Source organism: Polypterus senegalus, chromosome 10 (genome assembly GCF_016835505.1).
Source record: "Polypterus senegalus isolate Bchr_013 chromosome 10, ASM1683550v1, whole genome shotgun sequence".
In the NCBI taxonomy this organism is placed as follows: domain Eukaryota; kingdom Metazoa; phylum Chordata; class Cladistia; order Polypteriformes; family Polypteridae; genus Polypterus; species Polypterus senegalus.
Window position 1 is genome coordinate 118,693,374 of NC_053163.1, and position 23,724 is coordinate 118,717,097.

At 38.5% G+C, this 23,724-nt stretch overlaps 1 protein-coding gene across 6 annotated transcripts in view; it reads left to right on the forward strand.

The window, feature by feature from the left end:
• The window catches only part of LOC120537486 (RNA binding protein fox-1 homolog 2-like), a 213,971-nt gene extending 209,411 nt beyond the window's left edge, over window positions 1-4,560 (forward strand). For all 6 annotated transcript variants that reach the window (XM_039766453.1, XM_039766455.1, XM_039766462.1 and 3 more), the window contains one exon: window positions 3,298-4,560. In XM_039766453.1, the coding sequence (XP_039622387.1) occupies window positions 3,298-3,342 (45 nt within the window). In that variant the 3' untranslated portion in view covers window positions 3,343-4,560. The remainder of the gene's footprint in view (window positions 1-3,297) is intronic.
• Window positions 4,561-23,724: the final 19,164 nt, after the last annotated feature.

Consider the following 23,724-nt stretch of genomic DNA (forward strand, 5'->3'; position numbering starts at 1 on the left):
CCCATCTCACTTGTTTATTTTCATCTGTTATAGTGAGAATAATAAACAAACACCTCAAAATTTACAAATAAACATCTCTGACATTTCAAAAAATAAATCAATCAATCAATGACCAATATAGCCACCCTTCTTTCCAATAACAGTCATAAGCCTTTCCATTCATGGAGTCTGTCAGTTTCTTGATCTGTTGACGATCAGCTTTTTGTGGAGCAGTGACTACAGCCTCCCAGACACTCTTCAGAGAGGTGTATTGTTTTTCTCCCCCGTAAATCTAGCGTTTAAGAAGTGCCCACAAGTTCTCGATAGGGTTTAGGTCAGATGAGGAAGGGTGGCCATGTCATTATTCCTTCATCTTTAAGGCCTTTACTGGCTGGCCACGCAGTGGAGAACTTGATGCAAGTGATGGAGCATTGGCCTGCATAAAAATCATGGTCTTTTTCCTGTATCACTGTTTGAAGAAAGTGTCTTCGAAAAACTGGCAGTAGGTTTGGGAGTTGATTTTGAGTTCATCTTCAATGCAAAAGGTCCAACTAGCTCATCTTTAAAAATACCAGCTCATACCAGTACCCCACCTCCACGTTGGAGTGGAGCTCTGTGCCCATTACTGATCCACAGGTCCATCCATCTGGTCCATCAAGAGTCACTCTCATCTCATCGGTCCATAAAACCTTTGAAAAAAATCTGTCTTCAGATATTTCTTGGCCCAGTTTTGACGTTTCAACTTACGTTTCTTGTTCAGTGGTGGTTGGGTTTCAGCCCTCCTTACCTTGGCCATGTCTTTGAGCACTGAACACCTTGTACTTCTGGGCACTCCAGGTAGGTTGCAGCTCTGGAATATGAAAGTACTGGAGGATAATGGGTTCCTGGTAGCTTCACGTTTGATTCTTCTCAAATCTTTGGCAGCTAATTTGCGTCTTTTGTTCTCAACACGTTTCTTACGACCCTGTTGACTATTTGCAACAAAATGTTTGATGGTTCTGTGATCACACACCAATATCTTAGCAATTCCAAAAGTGCTGCATCCCTCTGAAAGACTTTTACAATTTTTGACTTTTCAGAGTCAGTTAAATCTCTTTTTTGGCCCATTTTGCCTGAGGAAAGCTAGCTGCCTAATAATTCTGCACACCTTGATATAGGGTGTGGATCGCCTTAGGCCACACCCTCCCTCATTACACAAATACACATCACCTGACGTGCTTAAATCCAATAAGCATTCAAGTTAATACAGTTTGTAGTTGGAATATACGCATTAAAAATGATATGGTCAAAATACTCACTTGCCTAATAATTGTGCACACAGTGTATATATAATATAATGTATATATATATATATATATATATATATATATATATATATATATATATATATATATATATATATATATATATACACACACACACACACAAACCGGATTCCAAAAAAGTTGGGACACTATACAAATCGTGAATAAAAACTGAATGCAATGATGTGGAGGTGCCAACTTCTAATATTTATTCAGAATAGAACATAAATCACGGAACAAAAGTTTAAACTGAGAAAATGTATCATTTTAAGGGAAAAATATGTTGATTCAGAATTTCATGGTGTCAACAAATCCCAAAAAAGTTGGGACAAGGCCATTTTCACCACTGTGTGGCATCTCCCCTTTTTATTACAACACTCAACAGACGTCTGGGGACCGAGGAGACCAGTTTCTCAAGTTTAAAAATAGGAATGCTCTCCCATTCTTGTCTAATACAGGCCTCTAACTGTTCAATCGTCTTGGGCCTTCTTTGTGCACCTTCCTCTTTATGATGCGTAAATGTTCTCTATAGGTGAAAGATCTGGACTGCAGACTGGCCATTTCAGTACCCGGATCCTTCTCCTACGCAGCCACGATGTTGTGTTTATTGCAGAATGTGGTCTGGCATTATCTTGTTGAAAAATGCAGGGTCTTCCCTGAAAGAGATGACGTCTGGATGGGAGCATATGTTGTTCTAGAACCTGAATATATTTTTCTGCATTGATGGTGCCTTTCCAGACATGCAAGCTGCCCATGCCACACGCACTCATGCAACCCCATACCATCAGAGATGTAGGCTTCTGAACTGGCGTTGATAACAACTTGGGTTGTCCTTGTCCTCTTTGGTCCGGATGACATGGCGTCCCAGATTTCCAAAAAGAACTTTGAATCGTGACTCATCTGATCACAGAACAGTCTTCCATTTTGCCACACTCCATTTTAAATGATCCCTGGCCCAGTGAAAACGCCTGAGCTTGTGGATCTTGCTTAGAAATGGCTTCTTCTTTGCACTGTAGAGTTTCAGCTGGCAACGGTGGATGGCACGGTGGATTGTGTTCACTGACAATGGTTTCTGGAAGTATTCCTGAGCCCATTCTGTGATTTCCTTTACAGTAGCATTCCTGTTTGTGGTGCAGTGTCGTTTAAGGGCCTGGAGATCACGGGCATCCAGTATGGTTTTACGGCCTTGACCCTTACGCACAGAGATTGTTCCAGATTCTCTGAATCTTCGGATGATGTTATGCACAGTTGATGTAAACACAAAATGCAGTTTTTAAATGATGTTTTTTATTATTTAGGGAGAAAAAAAAATCCAAACCTACATGGCCCTGTGTGAAAAAGTAATTGCCCGGGAAAAAATCGGGAAGGGGTCAAATAGTTTTTCACACCACTGTATGTGTGTGTATATATGTGTATATATATGTATATGGGTGTGTGTGTGTATGTGTGTATATATATATATATATATATATATACACACACACACACATATGGTTATTTTTATATATTTTAAGCCCTTATAAACTCTCCCACACTGTTAACATTATTAGAACCCTCTAGACCTGAAATAACACCCTTTAGTCAAAAGTTTAAACTGTGCCCCATGACAAGACAGAGATGACAGTTCTTTCTCACAATTAAAAGAATGCAAACATATCTTCTCTTCAAAGGTGTGCTGTCAGGAGCAGAGAATTTCAGAGAGCGAGAGTGACAGAAAAGCAAACAGTCAAAAAATCAATACGTGCTATTGGCAATTTTGAACTTGCACTACCTGTAGCATGTTTATTTTCGGTATTTTGAATGGTAACCAAGTAGGTTTCTTGTATTTTAAGGAATATGTGGTGTTACAGAACAGGGCTGTATAATATGCACTAATTATGTTTGGTTCTGTATTTTTGACACTGTTACATCTCCATGAATAAAATTTTATGTGCGGAAGTAAAAATGTTTTAGAAATGCACAAGGTAGTTTACTGACAAGGTTCTTGTTTTCTACTTTCTTTTTTTATATACAGGCAAGTCTATATCGAGGAGGATATAGCCGATTTGCTCCTTATTAAACAGAAGTGGACCTGTGCAATTAAGGAGGCCCCTGTCTTGTTCACTGGGGAATGCAATATTAGCCCAAGTAGATCAACAAGAACTCTATAGCAACAGCCGCAACACAATGAGATTACCAAACCAACAAGGAATAAAAAGAAGAAAATGGGAAAAAGATACTTTTTTATACCTCATTATGTTCTCCTTAAAAGAAAACACATGTATTTTTTCCTTTAATTCTTTCTGCCTTTTATTATTATTATTATTATTGTTATGATTATACAGTATATATTTTTTTTTTGTTCCAAAGATTGTGCAGAAAACAGTTTTTACTGTGGTATTTCAGTGCTTTTCTGTATCTTCAATGTGCGTAGTTTTAAGTAAGAATGGAGAACACATGGCTTGGTGGTAGGTTTTAGTAGTGCCCTAGATAAGACTGTTAAATGCCCTTTAGGGAGGTTTGGGGTCCTCATTCAAGCCATTTGTCATTGTAAGGTGTGGGATGAGAAAATGTGCATTAATATGCTAATTTACTGGGTTGAAGTGTCTCAAATGAGCGTATATAGAGCATATATTGGATTATGAAGCGTGCAAGTATTTGGCAGGATAGCTTTCATTATAACACTAAAACATTGTATACAAATAGCCAGCGGGTGCAGAACGCTAAGTAGTGCAGGCAAGAACTTCTGTTGTGAATGCTTTGTGTGTTTGTGTGCTGCCTTTTTTTTTTTTTTTTAAGTAAATCCCTGAAAAAGTCTAAATAATGCAACATTCTAAATATTTGGGGTGTGCTTGCCCCTTCCCTACCAAGATATCTCTATCATTTTCCCAATGACTTTAGAAGAGTATTGCTCTGACTTGCTATATATAGAGCATTTATGGTTTCAGTAGAATGTGAACTTTGTTAGTAAATTGGGTTGTTAAGCACACTAATCTACAAATTGCTCAGTGATAGAAAAAAAATAAGGAAAAAAATAATGTTCAGACTGACAAACCCTGTTTGGCATTGATGACCAGGACTATTTATTGGTTTGAGGTAGTTTTTTTTTTTTCCTAGAGTGGTACAGTATCCTGAAAAATGAGGATGGTTATTTGGACCACTTTATGTAGGTTCTAACCACATCAGCTACATATTGGCCAAACAGAATAATTCTAGTTAATAAGTGTGGTGACTTGTATGTCATTAATTTATTGTTGGTCACATGAAATTGACCAGGTAGAATAACCCGTAATGAATTTTTGAATTCAAACTCCTGTATAAATGTTGCATTTCAAAAGACGCCTATATTGTGCTGCCCTGTTTTGTTTGAGAAGCTTAGAATTTATTAGGTAAGAAATGCCATTGTAATTAAGGCATACTTTTTACAGCTTTTTGGCACATGGGTTCTAAGAATCTGTTATTTAACTAAAATTCCAGTTTTATATTACCGACACTAAAGTATATAGCACAGTTAGGACAAGTAATTTAAATATTGCTGCAATACCAACATAATTGACTTTAATTCATCTATTTTTTTCCAGTGATTTATTTAGGATGCTGAAGCTCAAGAATGATTACTTCATCTGAGGTAGAAGTAGGTTATTGAGGTAAAGTGGGTAAGGTCAAGGGCACCTTGTGTTTGTGCATTTGTTGTATGGAGGGTTGTGTTTTTTTTTTTTTTTTTTTTTTTTTTTGTTTGTTTTTTTTTAATGAGGCTTAATGTTTGTCTTACATGAAAGCCATTTACAGATATTTAATGCAGGATATATGAGTTGTTGATTTTTGGATGAAATGGTATTTGCATCTATTGGTGAAAAGAAAAAAAAGAAGTGCTTGCAGACCCTTATTTGAAAAGTAAACTGAGTTATTTTTGCTTACCACAGGAGCTAAGTCTGGGTCCAAGTTGAACGTTATCATTTATTGTATGGTACAAAAGCCTCTTATAATCCATTAATGCATTTTAAAGATTGGAGTGCTGCTTCTAGGCACTTGTTACTCAAGGGTTACATTATAAAGACTGGGTTAAGAAGAAGGCAATCAGAGAAGATTAGCTTCATTTAGATAGTTGAAGTGCTCCACAACTTTTATGATATCAACAGTCTTTTTGTGAAACTGTGAAGGAAAAGACAAAATTATCAGTTTGTTTCTTACCTGGTTATAGAGCATGATAAGGATCCTGTAATTTTGTGTAGATTTTTTTATACCATTGTTGGAATGAACAGTGAATAGTTTTCATTTTTGCATAATGAACTGAGTGTGTACATATGTGTATGTATATTATATTTAATGTGTTTATATATATATATATATATATATACATACACACACACTCCTCAAAGTCCAGCTTTTCCATAAGAAGAAGAAAAAAAAAACCCAGATTTATAGTGGCTTTGGACCTTGGAGTTTGCTATTAGATGTATGCTCTCTTCATTTTCCTTTCTTTTTTTTTTGTGGTTTTCCTGTATGGTTTGCCTGTCAAATCCTGCATTACTCCCAACATCACCGAGTTGAGTTACATTCACTCCCATCTTGTAACTTGTAATTAACAAAAAGAAATGGTAGTTTATCTAGGCAAACTTAATAAAACTAGACGTTTGGTCAAGGAGAATCTTTACATTAAGTGATTGTATATTTGTCAGAGTGTGGCAAATATGTTGACATTCAAAACATTTTAAAATGGCAGTAGCAGATATCATGCATGTGTGTGTGAGAGATTTCAAAGGGAAGGATATGATACAACAGTATATTTTCAAAGACTTTTTAACTGTATTCAGTGAAATAGGCAAGTTACTTAAAATGATGAGGCAGTGCTGTTTTCTGTTAGACTCTTTACTTTATTAGCCAAAGGCTTTTTTAAGCTGTATGACAATTTACAATATTTGTGTATATATTTTTACCTAGAGTGACTGCAAGGAAACATTCTCACAATTAAATAAAATGTGTAAATAAATATTACGAAATAAATAATCATTAGATGAGTTTTTGTTTGTAGATGAGCTGTTGACAAAATCCAGTAGGAGTTAATTATGTATTGCCAATTATATAAATAGAGATATCTATCTTAAACTCCAAGCCCCACCCCAATCCCCGCCCCCTTATTATTTGGATCCTCCTTCAATTTTAATCACTCATCCAGCTACAGGCAAGGTAATTTAAGTTCGAGGTCAGCCAACCTGTAATACTTTTTTTTTTTTTTTTTTTTTTTTTTTTTTTTTGGTCAGGTTGATTAGTACTCTGTAACAGCACACTAATTGCCATCAAATAAGAAAACTAATCACTTTTTAAATCACTACAGTTCACTTTTTATATAGTCTGTTAGGCCTCTTTTAAATGTGTTGGGCTTTTTAAGCCAAAGTGATTCAGGAAAAATATATTCTAATGTGTTGAGTAAAAGTGTACAGTTAAAATTGAAAACAGGGGCAACACTTGTCACCAGAGTGATCGTTGATATAGTTGTCCTTGTCTTGCTGTTACATTGGTATTTAATTCCCCTAAATACTGGGTTCATTGACTTTTGTCATTTTACACTATATTTTACAATTTGGGTTGACATGTTTGTACTTCTTACATATGAGGTGTGTAAGCTTCATAAAGTCATATAGTATAGCTTAACTATATGTTTTCATTCACAAAATCAGTAATCATTTTTGTGATTTGTGTTGTGATTTACAAGAGTAATGGAAAGTCTGTAAAAGAAAGGGTGGGCTAATGAAGCATCAGTCTGGACAAGATGAGTGGTTAGAACATACATAACTGCTTTTTCACATAAAATAATGTACTGGACTGCTGGCAATTGTATCTCTTAATCAGTCTCAGTGTAAAAATGTTTGTTTATTTAAAGCAGCAAAATTTCTGCAGAATAATGGTTTTGGGTTTACTAATTGGAAAACAGTGTTAAAGCAGCAAACTTCTTTGAGCAACAAAATGAGGCTAAGTATCATTTATAAGCTCTCAGTTAAGTGTGCTGCATCACGTCATTGACACGCTTTAACATGCACCAGTGATAGCTTATGGGGAATTTCTTATGGTGACTATTCCTGAAATAAAATGATAAACAGGGAGGGGAGAATTATTGGTGCATCCCAGAGGGTTTTTTTTATATATATAAATCATCCTTGTAACTGTTTCCTTTCTAAATATTTTATCTCATAACCATGCAGTATTTTGTGGGATTGCCTCTTAAACATTGTACATTGTGAAGGTGGAGTCTGTAGGTTTAGCTTTGGATATGTTTTGGGTTTTTTTTTTTTTCTTTCACTCTTTCAAAAGGGGTAATTTTTTTTTTTTTTTTTTTGTTTATTTTTTTGTTTTTTTATTCTTACCCATGTATAAATTATTGGTCATTCTGTACCTGGCTTTTATAAAACTCCAAGTGAGTATGTGGTATCAAGATGGGGGGAAAAGGTTTTGAAGACTCTCTTCTACCTCCTTGATTTACCATATCCTCATGGAGATGTAAGAGAGCACTGTTTTTAAATAAACTTCGAAAATCTCACTGTGTATTTTTTTGGTGGTGGGGGGAGGGTGATTATTTTGTTAATGTTTTTCACTTTGTCTCATATAGCTCACCAGAATAAGTTTGTCGTATCATATCAAGAAAGCAAGCAGCACATGATCTCTGCTAATACAATTCTGATATTTGGCCTTAGGTATGTTCTTATTATCTGACTGTTCATACTAATTGCATATGACACGTGTCTGATTCTTGTATTTCTTAAGACATTGCCCTGAAATGACTTGTACAAGTAACATTCAAACTGGTCATTTCACATTTACAGGAGTAAGTGGCACAGGTTAAATTTAACAAAAAATATTACATGTGTTTGCCTTACTTTTAAGCTTAGGCAACACCCACAAACTAATTAAAAGTATGCCATGTCCTGGGAGTTTGGAAACTCGGATTATTATTTATTAGCTTTTGCTTCAGGTATTAACTGACAATGCTACTCAGTTATACAAATGTGCAGAGTTATGTGGAGAATATTGACCTGTTTTTACCTGTGAACCACTTTCTCGGTCTTAACAATGTGGATAGTCCACATCTGCTCTAGAGCAGCATCAAGTACAAAGCAAGAGACAGCTTTAACAGAGTTATTCTCATTTTACAAAATAAAAATAAACGAAATGTAAGCAGCTAAAGCATTTCATTAAATGAGGTAAAAACAAAAGGTAAGTGAAAATTGAACTTAAGTTGCATGCTTTAACTAAACAAATTAAAAATGGGTGGAAAAAAATCCTTTGCTATCACAATACAGTAATACTAAAACTTGGTAGGCCCCAGGATGTCAAAGATCTATTCCTAGAAACTTTTATGGTGTTTATTATCCATTGCATGTTATTGTTCACATATGTCAATTTTATTAAACTACATTTTGCTGCTAGAAGCAGTGACACCAGCCTTGTCCTGTTGTATCTGTAAGGTACTCTTCAGTAATCTCAAAGGCAGTATTTTATTTTACTTGTTCAAAGTTCATATTAAAATCATCATTTTGGTTCATTCTTTGAAAGGGTCAGAAGGACTTTTAAACAGAACAGCATCTTTTGCTTATATCTTTCTTTTCCTTCACTTTTGCTGCTCCACTGGGCTGTTGATTTCAATGACCATCCATGTGAAATTTTTCCTTTTTTGTGGCATGCTAACACATTAAATGTACAATCTTATAATAGTAACAAATTAGGCACCAGCTCTGATGGTGTACAACTCTTATCAACCAATTAAGTCGCCCATTTTTATTTTAAAAACTTTTACTTAGATCTGATTAGATCATCGTGGTATAGAGCTATGTACTCAATAGTGAATTGTCGTCCCTGAAAAAATTTGCTGCCGTTAGGCATTTTTTCCTCCCTGTCTTTCACACATACACAAAAGGTGCCCAAGTCACTCTGATGGCAAACCCAGTAATGCGCACAACTTTAAGCTTGAATCAGAGAAGAGCACTGGAGATGTCAGTTTGAGAAAAATTAAGTCTATCATCAGGTTCACAATTTCAGCATTTAGAATATTAAAGGGTATTGTTTGAAGACTGTGTAAGACAAAGTACTAGGCTCTGTTATGGTAAATATTTTGTAATGTTTGCTTTCTCTTAGTAGTGTTTTGAATTTGGCCAAAAACTTTTTTTACCCTCAATTTCTTCTATTAATTTACCCTTTTCTGAGAAATAACTTTTTTTTTGCGTGACTGGTTTGATTTCTGCTTTCCACCTGATTCTGTTTGATTAAACCTTGATAGATTAGGTAGCTTCAGTATTGGAGAGATCAAAATTTTATTTTTCTGTAATCTGAAAAGGAAATATGTTACTGACCAACACATTTTTGCAAACATAGACACTGATTCTGATCTTTGCTTGCAAAGTTGTGATTTACAACAATTTTAAATCAAATTGGAATGATTCTTAAATAATCTAGTTGAATTTAAAATACTGTTAAAATACAATAAAGGTATGCAGGTAAATTGCCCAGACAATTCTTTTTAAGTTCTAGTCATGGGCTAGTTACAGTGGGATGCAAAAGTTTGGGCAACCTTGTTAATAGTCATTATTTTCCTGTATAAATCGTTGGTTGTTACGATAAAAAATGTCAGTTAAATATATCATATAGGAGACACACACACAGTGATATTTGAGAAGTGAAATGAAGTTTATTGGATTTACAGAAAGTGTGCAATAATTGTTCAAACAAAATCAGGCAGGTGCATAAATTTGGGCACCGTTGTCATTTTATTGATTCCAAAACTTTTAGAACTAATTATTGGAACTCAAATTGGCGTCATTTTATTGATTCCAAAACTTTTAGAACTAATTATTGGAACTCAAATTGGCTTGGTAAGCTCAATGACCCCTGACCTACATACACAGGTGAATCCTATAATGACAAAGAGTATTTAAGGGGGTCAATTGTAAGTTTCCCTCCTCCTTTAATTTTCTCTGAAGAGTAGCAACATGGGGGTCACAAAACAACTCTCAAATGACCTGAAGACAAAGATTGTTCACCATCATGGTTTAGGGGAAGGATACAGAAAGCTGTCCCAGAGATTTAAGCTGTCTGTTTCCACAGTTAGGAACATATTGAGGAAATGGAAGACCACAGGCTCAGTTCAAGTTAAGGCTCGAAGTGGCAGACCAAGAAAGATTTCGGATAGACAGAAGCGACGAATGGTGAGAACAGTCAGAGTCAACCCACAGACCAGCACCAAAGACCTACAACATCATCTTGTAGCAGATGGAGTCACTGTGCATCGTTCAACCATTCAAGCACTTTACACAAGGAGATGCTGTATGCAAGAGTGATGCAGAGGAAGCCTTTTCTCCGCCCACAGCACAAACAGAGCCGCTTGAGGTATGCTCAAGCACATTTGGACAAGCCAGCTTCTTTTTGGAATAAGGTGCTGTGGACTGATGAAACTAAAATTGAGTTATTTGGGCATAACAAGGGGCGTTATGCATGGAGGAAAAAGAACACAGCATTCCAAGAAATACACCTGCTACCTACAGTAAAATATGGTGGTGGTTCCATCATGCTGTGTGGCCAGTGCAGGGACTGGGAATCTTGTCAAAGTTGAGGGACGCATGGATTCCACTCAGTATCAGCAGATTCTGGAGACCAATGTCCAGGAATCCGTGACAAAGCTGAAGCTGCGCCGGGGCTGGATCTTTCAACAAGAAAATGACCCGAAACACTGCTCAAAATACACTAAGGCATTAATGCAGAGGAACAAGTACAACGTTCTGGAATGGCCATCTCAGTCCCCAGACCTGAATATAATTGAAAATCTGTGGTGTGAGTTAAAGAGAGCTGTCCATGCTCGGAAGCCATCAAACCTGAATGAACTAGAGATGTTTTGTAAAGAGGAATGGTCCAAAATACCTTCAACCACAATCCAGACTCTCATTGGAACCTACAGGAAGTGTTTAGAGGCTGTAATTTCTGCAAAAGGCGGATCAACTAAATATTGATTTCATTTCTTTTTTGTGGTGCCCAAATTTATGCACCTGCCTGATTTTGTTTGAACAATTATTGCACACTTTCTGTAAATCCAATAAACTTCACTTCTCAAATATCACTGTGTGTGTCTCCTATATGATATATTTAACTGACATTTTTTATCGTAACAACCAACGATTTATACAGGAAAATAATAACTATTAACAAGGTTGCCCAAACTTTTGCATCCCACTGTAAATAAATCTTTCCTGCTTGGTGATTAAATGAACAAACTGTTTTTGCATTAAGTGGCTAAGCGACTGCCTTTTTTCGCAAGTTTCGTTTTGCGAACGTGCTTACTTCGCTTGTGTATTAGTGGTGGGAGGAAAAGTAAAAGGGACACGTTTTGCTGATGTGTTCGACACATTTCTGTAATAGCTGATAAGCGAGTGACTCTCTTTATGGAGGTTTTGTTTTGCTGATGTGCTAGCCTCGCTTGTGTATCCTCGGCGGTGGAGCCCTTAGCCAGACTCTACCTTTCACTTTCGGACCGGACAGGCACACACTTCCACGCTTAGATGTTTATATTCAAGTAATATAGAAAAATGTATTTCATATGAATAGATCATTATTATATTGTATAATAAAGTATAGTATGTAGTGATCACTGCTGTTAATTGTCCTTCCTTTTCTTTTTCACTTGACTATGTAGCCTAATAAGCATGATATGTTTTTGAACATAGATGTACAGCAATGGATGGTTCGTTAATTGGAATGACCTTTGTAGGAGCACTTAGAGTACGGCACTGGCAGTAACAATGTAATTGATATGTCAGACTGGTTTCTAGACCTCATTGTGAAGGATCCCAGTTAATTCAAAAATACAATGATTTCATAAAAAGTCTGTAAAGAGAATGGAAAAACACAAACCTGCCAAAGAAGGTAAACTGACAGTTTACAGTGGATCAGTTTCCTCAGTCAGTTGAATGCATCAAAAGAGAGTGGGCAATGGCACCTTTATTTATTGAAAATGATTGTGTGAGTTACCTGCCCTCATTAGGTACTGTGAAGTGTTTGATCCCAAGTTTAAAGTGACTGGCTCTGCCAATGTAAATAACTACTTACACATATTTATAAAATATTCAGAAGGTTAACTTTCTGTATAGGGGGCTGGAACAAAAATAGTAAACTGACATAGTATGTTGGGAGTATGTCTGTTCCTACAGTTTCTTTGCCATGTAGACTAGGCATAGCATGAATTTCTTAGAACTTCATTGAATAGCCATTTTTCAGCTAAAATTAAAACCAAAAGGTAGTTTGTAAAAAAATAAATAAAAATAAAATAAAGAAATGGTCAAAATTTCATATAGCTAAATGGAAGGGTAGGAGTAAATAATATAGAAATAAATTTTACAAGATCAGCTGAAAATAATTTTGGATGTTAGGCAATCACAGGAAACACTTGAGACTAAACAGTCCAGTTATAATCACAAATAGCAGGTTGGGGGATCGAGCACTACGGAGACAAAAAATGTACAAATTGCACAAAAACAGCAACCAAACTGCACGTCTAACCCCCACAGCTCTAAAAGTATCAAACTGGTAGTGGAACTGTAGCCATTGATGTACCGGTCAAAAACTATAAGAAATATCTGAGGCAGGGCAAGTTTCCAGCATGAACTGCTGCAAAGGAGTGTAGTGCTGGGCAAAAAGCACAGCCTTCACATCACCATTACTGAATACTTAACTGTCCTTTCACTAGCTTTGCCGACTTAGCCTGCTAAAACTTTAAATCAATGCTCATTTTAATGTGCCTCTAGGCAGAGATCACACACTGAAGATTAGTAAATGGGTCAATTTGCATTACAGGCTTATACATAAATATGCACTGCACTTGGCAAGCACACAATCTATAAATGTTCCATGACTCCTGGAAAAGTTTTCTACTGCCTGCAACCCTGTACTGGAAAAATAAGCTTTGTAACATTCATGCAATTTCTGTTTTTACTTATATTAATGAGATTAGATTCTAAGGATGTAGACCTATATTCTTCATTGTTATGATTTAAATCAATTGCAATACAAACCTATGACATAATGACAATAACTCGCTCCCCAGTAGCCCACATCCAGTTTTCACCCTTAAACTCGGCCTTAGTAATTTAATGAATTTGTTTGTGTATCTTGCAGCTTATGGAATTTCTAGGTGAGTTGGGAGGTATGGCTCCTCCAGTATGTCCAGGGTCTTCTTTTAGACAGCTGTGTCTTGTACACCTCCTGAGGGAGGTGACTGGGGCCATTATTATTACATTAAATTTCAATTCAGTTTATTTTTTATATATCACTCTTCATTGACCAGAAAGCAGGAGACAGAGCTGCAGGTGGCGGAGTTAAAGATGTTAATGTTTGCACTGGGAGTAATGAGGATGGACAGGATTAGAAATTGGTACATTAGAAGGTCAGCTCAGGTTGTATGGTTGGGAGACAAAGGCAGAGAGGTGAGATTGCATTGGTTTGGGCATGTGCAGAGGAGAGATGCTGGGTTTATTGGGAGAAGGATGCTAAGGATAGAGCTGCCAGGCAAGAGGAAAAGGGGAAGGCCTAAAAGAAGGTTTATGGATGTGGTGAGAGAGGATATGCAGGTGGTGGGTGCAACAGAGCAAGATGCAGAAGACAAGACGATATGGAAGAAGATTATCAAAGATTATATAGAGGGGATGTTATGTATAGCAGATTGCATTCCCTTCATTGCTGGCTGGCAACCTGGTGTGCAAATAAAAGCACAGTGTTTGTGAACAATTAGAATGATTTTTGGGAAAGGCCTGGATTTTTTAAAAGAGAGTCTTCATCCTAACTATTATCCCAAAATATGGTCACAAAACTTACTGGTTGACTGATTTAGAGCACCATCCAGGCCGCAGTCATGTGATCTTAAATAACAGGCTGTTGTTTATCCCACCTATTACTATCTTGAAGCCTTTACCCATAATCCCTGTTGTGGGGCATCCAGTAAATTTAGTCTTAATGCAAACATTAAATTACTTGATATCCGAGGAAAGAGCAGTAAATGTCAGTTCGGAATGTAAAAAACTCGGAGAAAAACTTGGAGACAGACTGGCTGCTTTAGAAGATGGGAGTAGAAGGTATAATGTCAGAATTGAAGGCCTGCCGGAGAATCGAGAAAGTTTAAACCCTGTGAAATTCGCAACTGAACTTTTTTCTAAAATAATCGGGCGACTTTAAAGCAGAATCTGAGATAGCAGCGGCTTACGCAGACGCTGATCAAACACCGCCAGACCCCACCAAGATCTTTTATAGTTCGCTTTGAACGATTATCATTTAAGTTAGAGGTGATGGAACTCCTCAGGAAAAAAGGAAGATATTATATATGAAAATAGCCACATTCGCGTCTTCCCTGACTTCTCTCCAGCAACAGCTATAAACGCAGCCTTCTATAATATTAAACAGCTACGGCAAGCCAATGTCAAATACGGCCTCCTGTATCCGGCAAAACTGAAAGTGGAATGGCAGGGTCATTTCTATGTTTTCGCTAGCAAGGAGGAGGCAGAAAATGAGTTAAGAAAGCTGATCCCGGACTATTCTGATACATAATTGTGAGTCATGGCGGTAAATGATATAGCTAGGATTAATAATCTACTGTCTGATCTATTTGTTTTAAAATACGGGTTTTTATCAGCATATATTCTCATATTCTTATTATTATTATTATTACTTATTACTTATCATTACTTAGTATTACTAGGGCTAAATGTTTATGTTTTATTGTGCTTAATTACGTTTTCCTCCTCTTTTTCTTTTCTAATTATTTCATGTGTACCCTAAATGAGACTGTTCAATATCATACCCTTGGTTTGCTGTTATTGCTATTACTGCATTAAGACTTGTTATGCTTGTTTTGGACACATCTTTAACACCATCACCTGGGTTTATTATCTGGGGATATCATCTTAATGCACTAAAATTGATGAAGATTATATGTATATATATATATATATATATATATATATATATATATATATATATATATATAAGTGCAAAATTCTTTTCTTTTTTTCTTTTTCCTCTTTTAAAGACTATATTGGTAACAGATATCTCTATCTTTTAACCTTAAAGCGCCACTGCATGGGGGCTTGATGTGCTTTGGACGTGCTCTGTCTCTGGGTATGTCAGAGGACTGGGACTGCATGAAGTGGGTTTTAGCCTCACCTGGGGAGGCAAAAAGGAGGGTGGGGGTTAAGGGGAAGAGAAAGAGAGCAGAATTGATCTATATCTAATCTATCATCTCAATCTTTATAATTATAACTATCAACGTAATAATAAGCTGCATGGCAACAACTCTTGGGGGAATAGGAAATTAAGACCTAAACTATTTCACTTCCAGTTAAGACTATAATATGACACCAAAAACTCAGAATCAGTGTCTCCATGATGGGACAGTTAACTTCGTAAGCTGGAATGTTAAAGGCCTGAATCACGAATTAAAGAGAAAGAAAGTACTTTCTCACCTAACAGGTCTAAATGCTAAAATAGTATTTTTACAGGAAACCCACTTACTAAGTAAGGATCAGTTCCAGCTGCAAAAAGACTGGACTGGCCAAATGTTCCATTCTAGTTTTACAAAGAAAACTAGAGGGGTGGGAATTCTCATACATAGAACAGTACCATTTGTAGCATCAGATGTAGTATTGGATCCTGAAGGGAGATATGTGATGGTCATGGGAGACTTATCTAACTGTAAAATGATTTTGATAAATGTTTATGCACCTAATGTTGATGATAAGGAATTTATACAAAATTTATTTGCATCCATTCCCAATCTGAACACTCATAAACTTATAATGGCTGGGGACTTTAATTGTGTTCTAAATCCACTTTTAGATAAGACTTCCTCCACAGGGGAACGCAACTAACACCGCAAAGATAATTACAAAGTTTATAACTGATCACAACTTATCAGATCCCTGGAGGTTTTAAACCCAAATTCAAGAACATATTCTTTCTACTCACCAGTACATCATTGCTACTCAAGGATTGATTACTTCTTTATAGATAATAACTTCTTGCCTAAGATTAAATCTTGTAAATACGATGCTATTGTTATTTCAGACCATGCTCCGATGATCTTGGAGCTGAAATTACTAAGCCCCATACACTCACCCGCAGATGGCGCCTCAATCCGCTTCTATTAGCTGACGAGAATTGTACTGAATTTATATCCAAACAAATTGAATTCTTTCTAGAGACAAATACATCCCCTGAGATCTCTGCAGGAATACTCTGGGAAACTCTTAAGGCCTTCTTAAGAGGACAGATTATCTCATATCTTTCCCACAGAAATAAATCCGAAGAAAGTAGCAGAGATAAAAAGCGAAATTACTAAAATAGATGAAGAACATGCCAGACTACCAAGCGAGACTCTACATAAGAGGAGGCAGGCTCTACATTCAGAATTAAACCTCTTGACAACTAAAGAAACCGAACAACTAATTTACAAATCCAGACATCATTATTATGAACATGGAGAGAAAGCTAATAAGCTTTTAGCAACAAATTCACAAGCAAGATGTATGCAACGCAATCTCGTAATTACTAACACTAACGGAGATAAAATCATCGAACACAAAAATATAATGTACACTTTTAGAGACTACTATAAATCCCTATATACTACTGAGTTTAAAGAAGACAATATACAATCTAATGCATTTCTGGATAAATTACAGATACCACAAATTGACGCTATTAGTGTGGAGGAGCTCGATAAACCTCTGTCATTATCAGAATTACTGGATGCTATAAAGTCACTCCAAGGTGGAAAAGCAGCAGGCCCTGATGGCTACCCTGCAGAGTTTTACAAGAAATTCTCCGCTCAGCTAGCTCCCTCCTATTAGCAACATTTACAGAAGCCAGAGATAACCAATCTCTTCCACAAACCTTTCGCCAAGCACTAATCACTGTCTTTCCAAAACAAAATAAGGACTTATTACAATGTGCATCATACAGACCAATTTCACTTCTGAATAACGACGTTAAAATACTCTCTAAAATCATAGCTAGAAGGATGGAGAAAGTGCTCCCTCAGTAATATCACAAGACCAAACTGGATTTATTAGGGGCCGACACTTATCTTCAAATCTTCGACGCCTGTTTAATGTAATATACTCACCAACTAAATCAAACACCCCAGAAATATTATTATCATTGGATGCAGAAAAAGCATTCGACATGATTGAATGGAAATACCTTTTACTATTTTGGAGAAGTTTGGGTTTGGCCCAACATTTGTGCATGGATTAAATTACTGTATACTAACCCAGAAGCTTCAGTTTGCATCAATAACATTTGCTCAGACTACTTTAAACTAGAACGTGGCACAAGACAAGGATGCCCTTTGTCACCACTGCTGTTTGCAATTGCCATTGAACCACTGGCAATACATTGTCGAAATACTGATCAGATAAAGGGGATTAGCAGAGAAGGACTGGAACAGAAAATCTCATTATATGCAGATGACATGGTACTGTATATATCGGACCCAGAAAATTCTGTGCCTGCAGTCTTAGCAGCACTCACAGAATTTCAAAAGCTCTCTGGTCTCAGAATTAATCTGAATAAAAGTGTACTCTTTCCAGTGAATTCGCAAGCATATAATATTAGATTAGACACCCTTCCTTTTATCATTGCAGAACAGTTTAAATACCTCGGGGTAAACATCACAAGTAAACATAAAGTTCTATATCAACAAAATTAATCTTTGCATTAACCAGTATAGAAATCTTTTATTGGATCATATTACACTTGAGACAGCCTCTGCCTCCACTTCAAATCAATCTCTCTGGGTTCCTTTGATCGGTTCCATCACATAGCGATGATGGAGGGTCATTGATATGGTCCTGCGGGATGCTGTGGTTGATGTGGTGGAGAGTCTGAGCTTGGAGTATCTGGAGGATCCCTGGGGTGGGTTCACTAGGGGGGTCTTGGGCTGGGGGCTGCTGCCCGACTCTGGTGGTGCTTGGGTTACCTCCGGGGGTGGGCTTCTGGTGGTTGTGTGTAGGGCCTTAGGGGGTCTTGACGGTGGCTGCGGGTCGCTGCCTAGTGACCGCAATGCCCCTGGGTTGGTCTGGGTGTGGGCCTGGTGGCTTAGGGTTTGGGGGCGGCCGTCCCCGGATGGGGATATGGGTGGGGCCTTGGGGATTGGGTCCTGGCATGTACGCTGCCGGGAAGAGGGCCGGAACGTGCGGCAGTTCCACCATGGGGGAGGGGGATGTCTGGGAGAGGGAGGATCCAGCTTTATCCTGGGTGTCTTATGTCTTACTTAATCTGAATGTTGAGTAAATGTGGGGATGGGAGTAAATATTCTGCTGGGGTGGTGTGGGTTGGTGGCCTCAGACTCCGTGGGGCTCTGTGATGCTGCTGCTTCGGGCCATGGCTAGATAGGCTGGGGCCTCCGTGCCCGGTGGATTTTGGGAACGGAGGTGCCTATTGGGGCCAGTAGGGGAGCTGGCTCCTGGAGGGCTCAGGCCCCTCAGCCGTTCCTCCCCATCCTCAGACATTTCCCTCCTCCTGCTCCTTCACATCATCACACAAACATGCACATAGGGCCTTGGGGTGTGGGTAAGTCAGGGGGTGCGGGTATGGATCCCGTTTCCGCAGTCCTGTGGCAGCCTACACCCCAATTTTATTTGCACATTAAACACTTCCACAAAAAACATTCCACACAAATGCACACTTAGGGCCTTGGGAGTGGGCACACTCAACGGCATCCGGTGGGGAAATTTCAGCCTCACTCCGAGTGCGGTGTCCACTTCCAATTTTAAACTGCACCTAGTCACGGAGAGTTTTGGGGGGGAGGTGGGGCTGTGTGTTGGCATCAGCTGGTGTAGGCCACATGGTGCCGGCACTGCCTGCCCCAACCACAAAATGCACCTTATCAGCACACACCAACACTACATTAGAGCAGGCGGAGGGAGACTAGAGGTCTTATCACACTCTGTTCTCAGTTAGCTGCCCGGGGCTGGAGGCTAGGAGTGGGAGCTGGCCGTCTGCCTGTGGTCTGGAGTGGTGGGTTGCTTTGCTCTACGTTGGATGGGGGTGCCTGCTCACTATTACCCCTGCGGAACGGGGCTAACTCTGACGTCCAGGAATGGCTGTACCTCAGGTACAGCACCGGGACCAGAGTTAGGTAGGGTGTGTGGGGAGTGTGAATGGGTGTCTGGCGTACATCCTTGTAAGTCTTGGGTTGTATGTGTATGTGAGAGCATGAGGGAGGGAGTGTATGACTGTGTTTGTGTGTGACTGTATATGTCAGGTGGGGTTTTGGACTCCTCCCCTCTCCTGGGACATCTGGCAATACTACAACATCTTTGCCTACCCTCCCCCTGCCTTAAGCATCTGTCTGGTTGCTCCCGGTGGCTGCCTGGTGGGATCTGGTTCCCTGGGCTCTGTTGGATCCTCGGCGGGTGGGTCGCCTCGGGTCCCGGGCTGCTGGGTTCCGGGCCCGCCGACTCGGGAGAGCGGCTGCGGGCGGCCTGAGGGCTTGCCGTTGATATCTCCCGGGACTCTGCCGGCTGCTGGTTGTGACCCCGGGTGATCCTCTGCGCCTCGGGTGGGGGTTGGGGCTTCTCTGGTGACGGCCTCCCTGGGGTCTCCGCTCTGGGGTGACCTCTGGATCTCTGGGCTTGGAACTCCCTCCATCTTCCGCTTTTTGGGGGCAGGTCTGTGGCCCTTCACACTCACTATTGGATGCTCCTATAGAGAAACCTTACACATACAAGCGTATGCGTACACACACAGGTGCTCACATGGTGATTTCATAAGTATGACTTGGACATCTTCAGCACATGATCTAAGGTTGTGGTGGCCTTAAATGCCTCAGTAATAATTACTGTATGATTGTCAGCAAACATTTTTACTTTTATATATCTTCATGTAGCTGATGCAGCAATGTTTTTGTCTTGTGGTTTTTTGTTTCCCCCCCTCTTTCTGCAGGTCTAGAAGCGGATTCTGGTTCATTTATTGTTTATTCTATACGAAAACCCCCCTTCCCCCTTTACCTCCATCTCTTCCTTCTCTCTCTTCTTTTTCTTTCACTTTTGTCTCCGTGTCCGGTTCAAATCTTAAAACATCTAAAATATTTTTAATAAAGTTTTGGTATCAGGCGTGACGTCAGCAGAAGCTGTAACGCTCCACCTGAGAGAAAAACTGTAAGGCTAGTCGCCAGCATTCAGACATCAATTCTGATTGCTTCACAGCCGAACAGGACACGGTAAAAAAAAAAAAATAAAAAAAATAAAAAATTTCGTCGTCTGCATGGAAAAAATTAAACAAGACTTGCATAGATGGTCAACCCTTCATCTCACACTAGCTGGAAGAATTAACACTGTTAAGATGAATATTCTTCCTAAGCTCCTTTTTATTTCAAAACATACCAATATACATTAATAAATCGTTCTTTAAGCAATTAGATTCAACAATAACCTCATTTATTTGGAATTCTAAACATCCACGCATCAAAAGAGCGACCCTACAAAGACAAAAGGCAGAAGGCGGCATGGCTCTACCTAACTTCCAGTTTTATTACTGGGCACAAATATACAGTCGATAAGAACCTGGACACAAATAGAAGAACATATACAGGCATGGACCGCAATAGAAGTAAAATCCTGCAGTACTTCTTTGTATTCCCTGCTGTGCTCCAATAAACACACGTTATCGGCAATACACTAATAACCCAATTGTGCTCCACTCACTTAGAATCTGGAACCAATGTAGAAAGCATTTTAAGACGGAGAAGCTTCTTTCTGTGGCACCCCTGCTAAAGAACCACCTCTTTCAACCCTCACAAACATATGCAGTTTTTAATATCTGGAAAAAATTTGGAATTAACTTGCTTAGAGATCTTTATATAGACAACGTCTTTGCATCCTATGAACAATTACATTCCAAATTTAACATTCCAGCTACAAATTTTTTCACTATCTTCAAATCAGGAACTTTGTTAAACAGAACCTTCCAGATTTTCCTCATCTTGCACCCTCATCCACGCTGGAAAAATTATTGCTCAATTTCAAGGAGTTAGACTCCATCTCTACAATATATAAAATCCTTTTACAATCCCTTCCTTTCAAAGATCCAAGAGGACACTGGGAAAATGACCTCTCAATTAATATATCAGAAAAGGAGTGGAAAGTAGCAATGCAGAGAATTCACTCGAGCTCCATATGCGCAAAGCATACAATTATACAACTCAAAATTATATATCAAGCACATCTGTCTCCACTAAAACTCTCCAAAATGTTTCCAGGGCATGATCCAACCTGTGAACGTTGCAACCAAGCCCCAGCCTCACTAGGTCACATGTTCTGGGCCTGCACCAAATTAACATTATTCTGGACAAAAATTTTTAATTACCTCTCTGACAGCCTTGGACTCACAATCCCTCCTAACCCATTAACAGCTGTGTTTGGGGTTCTTCTAGAGGGGCTTAAAGTGAAGACAAACAAATTGTGATTGCATTCACTACACTGTTGGCACGCAGACTTATTCTGATAAACTGGAAGAACCCAAACTCTCCTCTTTTAAGTCAGTGGGAAACTGATGTGTTATATTATTTAAAATTGGAAAAATCAAATACTCAGTTAGAGGATCTGTGCAGACTTTTTTCAAAACATGGCAGGATCTAATCAGTAATATTTTGAAATGAGTTTATAAAGCACAGAGAATTTGTTGATTTAGGTATTTTTACAAGCTTTAAATTTTACACCGTTTGGCTTGCTCTCTCTCAAGGGTGGGGATCGATCTGTTCTTAGCATAATTCTTTTTTTTTGTAAAAACTTGATTGCTATGTATTGATTGTAATAAAATTAATAAATAAATAATAATAAAAAAAAAAATTGATATCCAAAAAATAAGGTGTATAACTAGACCAAGGGATACAACCAGACCATCCACCGGGGCATCTGTAATAGAAATTTACTTCAAATTAAAACAATAAATATATCACCAGATCAGAAAGATGCATGCAGTTTTAAATGCTGCTGGTGGATATTCTCTCTCTTGGCAGTAAAGCTGTTTTGGTAAATGATATATTAAGTATATCTTAATATCTGATCTGTGTCTTCTCACTAAAACCTGGCTTAGTAAATGTGACACTGAATCAGCTCACAATCTAGGAGTTATCTTTGACTCTGGCATGTCATTGAAAGCACATATTACAAAGTTGTCCAAATCATGTTTCTTCCATCTTTAAAAATGTTGGGAAATTAAGGCACTTTCTAAATAAACAGGATTCTGAGAAATAAAGTAATGTATTTATTTCTAGTAGGATTGACTACTGCAATGCGGTGTTCACTGGATGTTCAAACTGTTCTTTATACAACCTCCAGTTAATCCAAAATGCTGCTGCAAGAATTATTACAAGAACAAGAAAGTATGAACACATAACTCCAGTTCTTAAATCCTTACACTGGCTCCCGGTTAAGTTTAGGGCAGGTTTCAAAATCCTCCTTTTCACATGTAAAGCATTAAATGACCAAGGTCTGGCTTACTTGTCTGGACTTATCATGACTTGCAAACCAGAGCACACATTAAGATCTCAAGATACCGGTCCGCTTATGATTCCAAGGATTAATAAAATAATGGTGGGAGGTCAAACTTTTAGTTACAGAGCCCCTAAACTGTGGAATGGTCTGCCTGCTACTATTAGAGATGCTTCTTCGGTCTTAGCTTTTAAATCCTGACTGAAGACTTACTACTTCAGTTTAGCATATCCTGATTAGAGCTGCTGATTAACTGTACATACTGCATCTCTGTTGTTAGTCATCAGCACTAAAACATAAGTAACATGATAGTTATAATTTGTTCCTAATCCTCACCTATTCTGTTTCTATCCTCGGTACTTAAATGTGGCACTTGGTGCCACGGCCCACCTTCCAGGTTGTTTTAAGGTAAAGTCATCCCTGATGGAGGATCGCAGGAATCATGGGGTAGAGGGGTCATTTCATCTAATTGGCTAGCCCAGCACTGTTTCAGCTGTGGAATGGCCAAATGGGGGAGCAGCTTGATGGCTGAGGTCTCCTGGACTCTAAACAAATCCAAATCATTTTATGGGATATCATCTACTGTTAAATTCTGATCTGTACTTGTAAAATTCTTATTTTTATACTGTATTGAGGATTTGTTCTGTTCTGTGTATTGTATTGACCCCCTTGATTTTGACCCCTACTGCACGCCCAGCCTACTTGGAAACTGCCTTTTTGAACTGCCTTTCCCAAGGTTTCTTCTATTTTTCCCTACAAGGGTTTTTTGGGGGGGGTTCCTTGTCTTCTTAGAGAGGCAAGGCTGGGGGGCGGGCAAGAGGCAGGACCTGTTAAAGCCCATTGCAACACTTCTTGTGTAATTTTGGGCTAAACAAAAATAAACTGTATTGTATTGTGGCGACCCCTAACAGGAGCAGCTGAAAGAAGAAGACTGTTCACTTGAT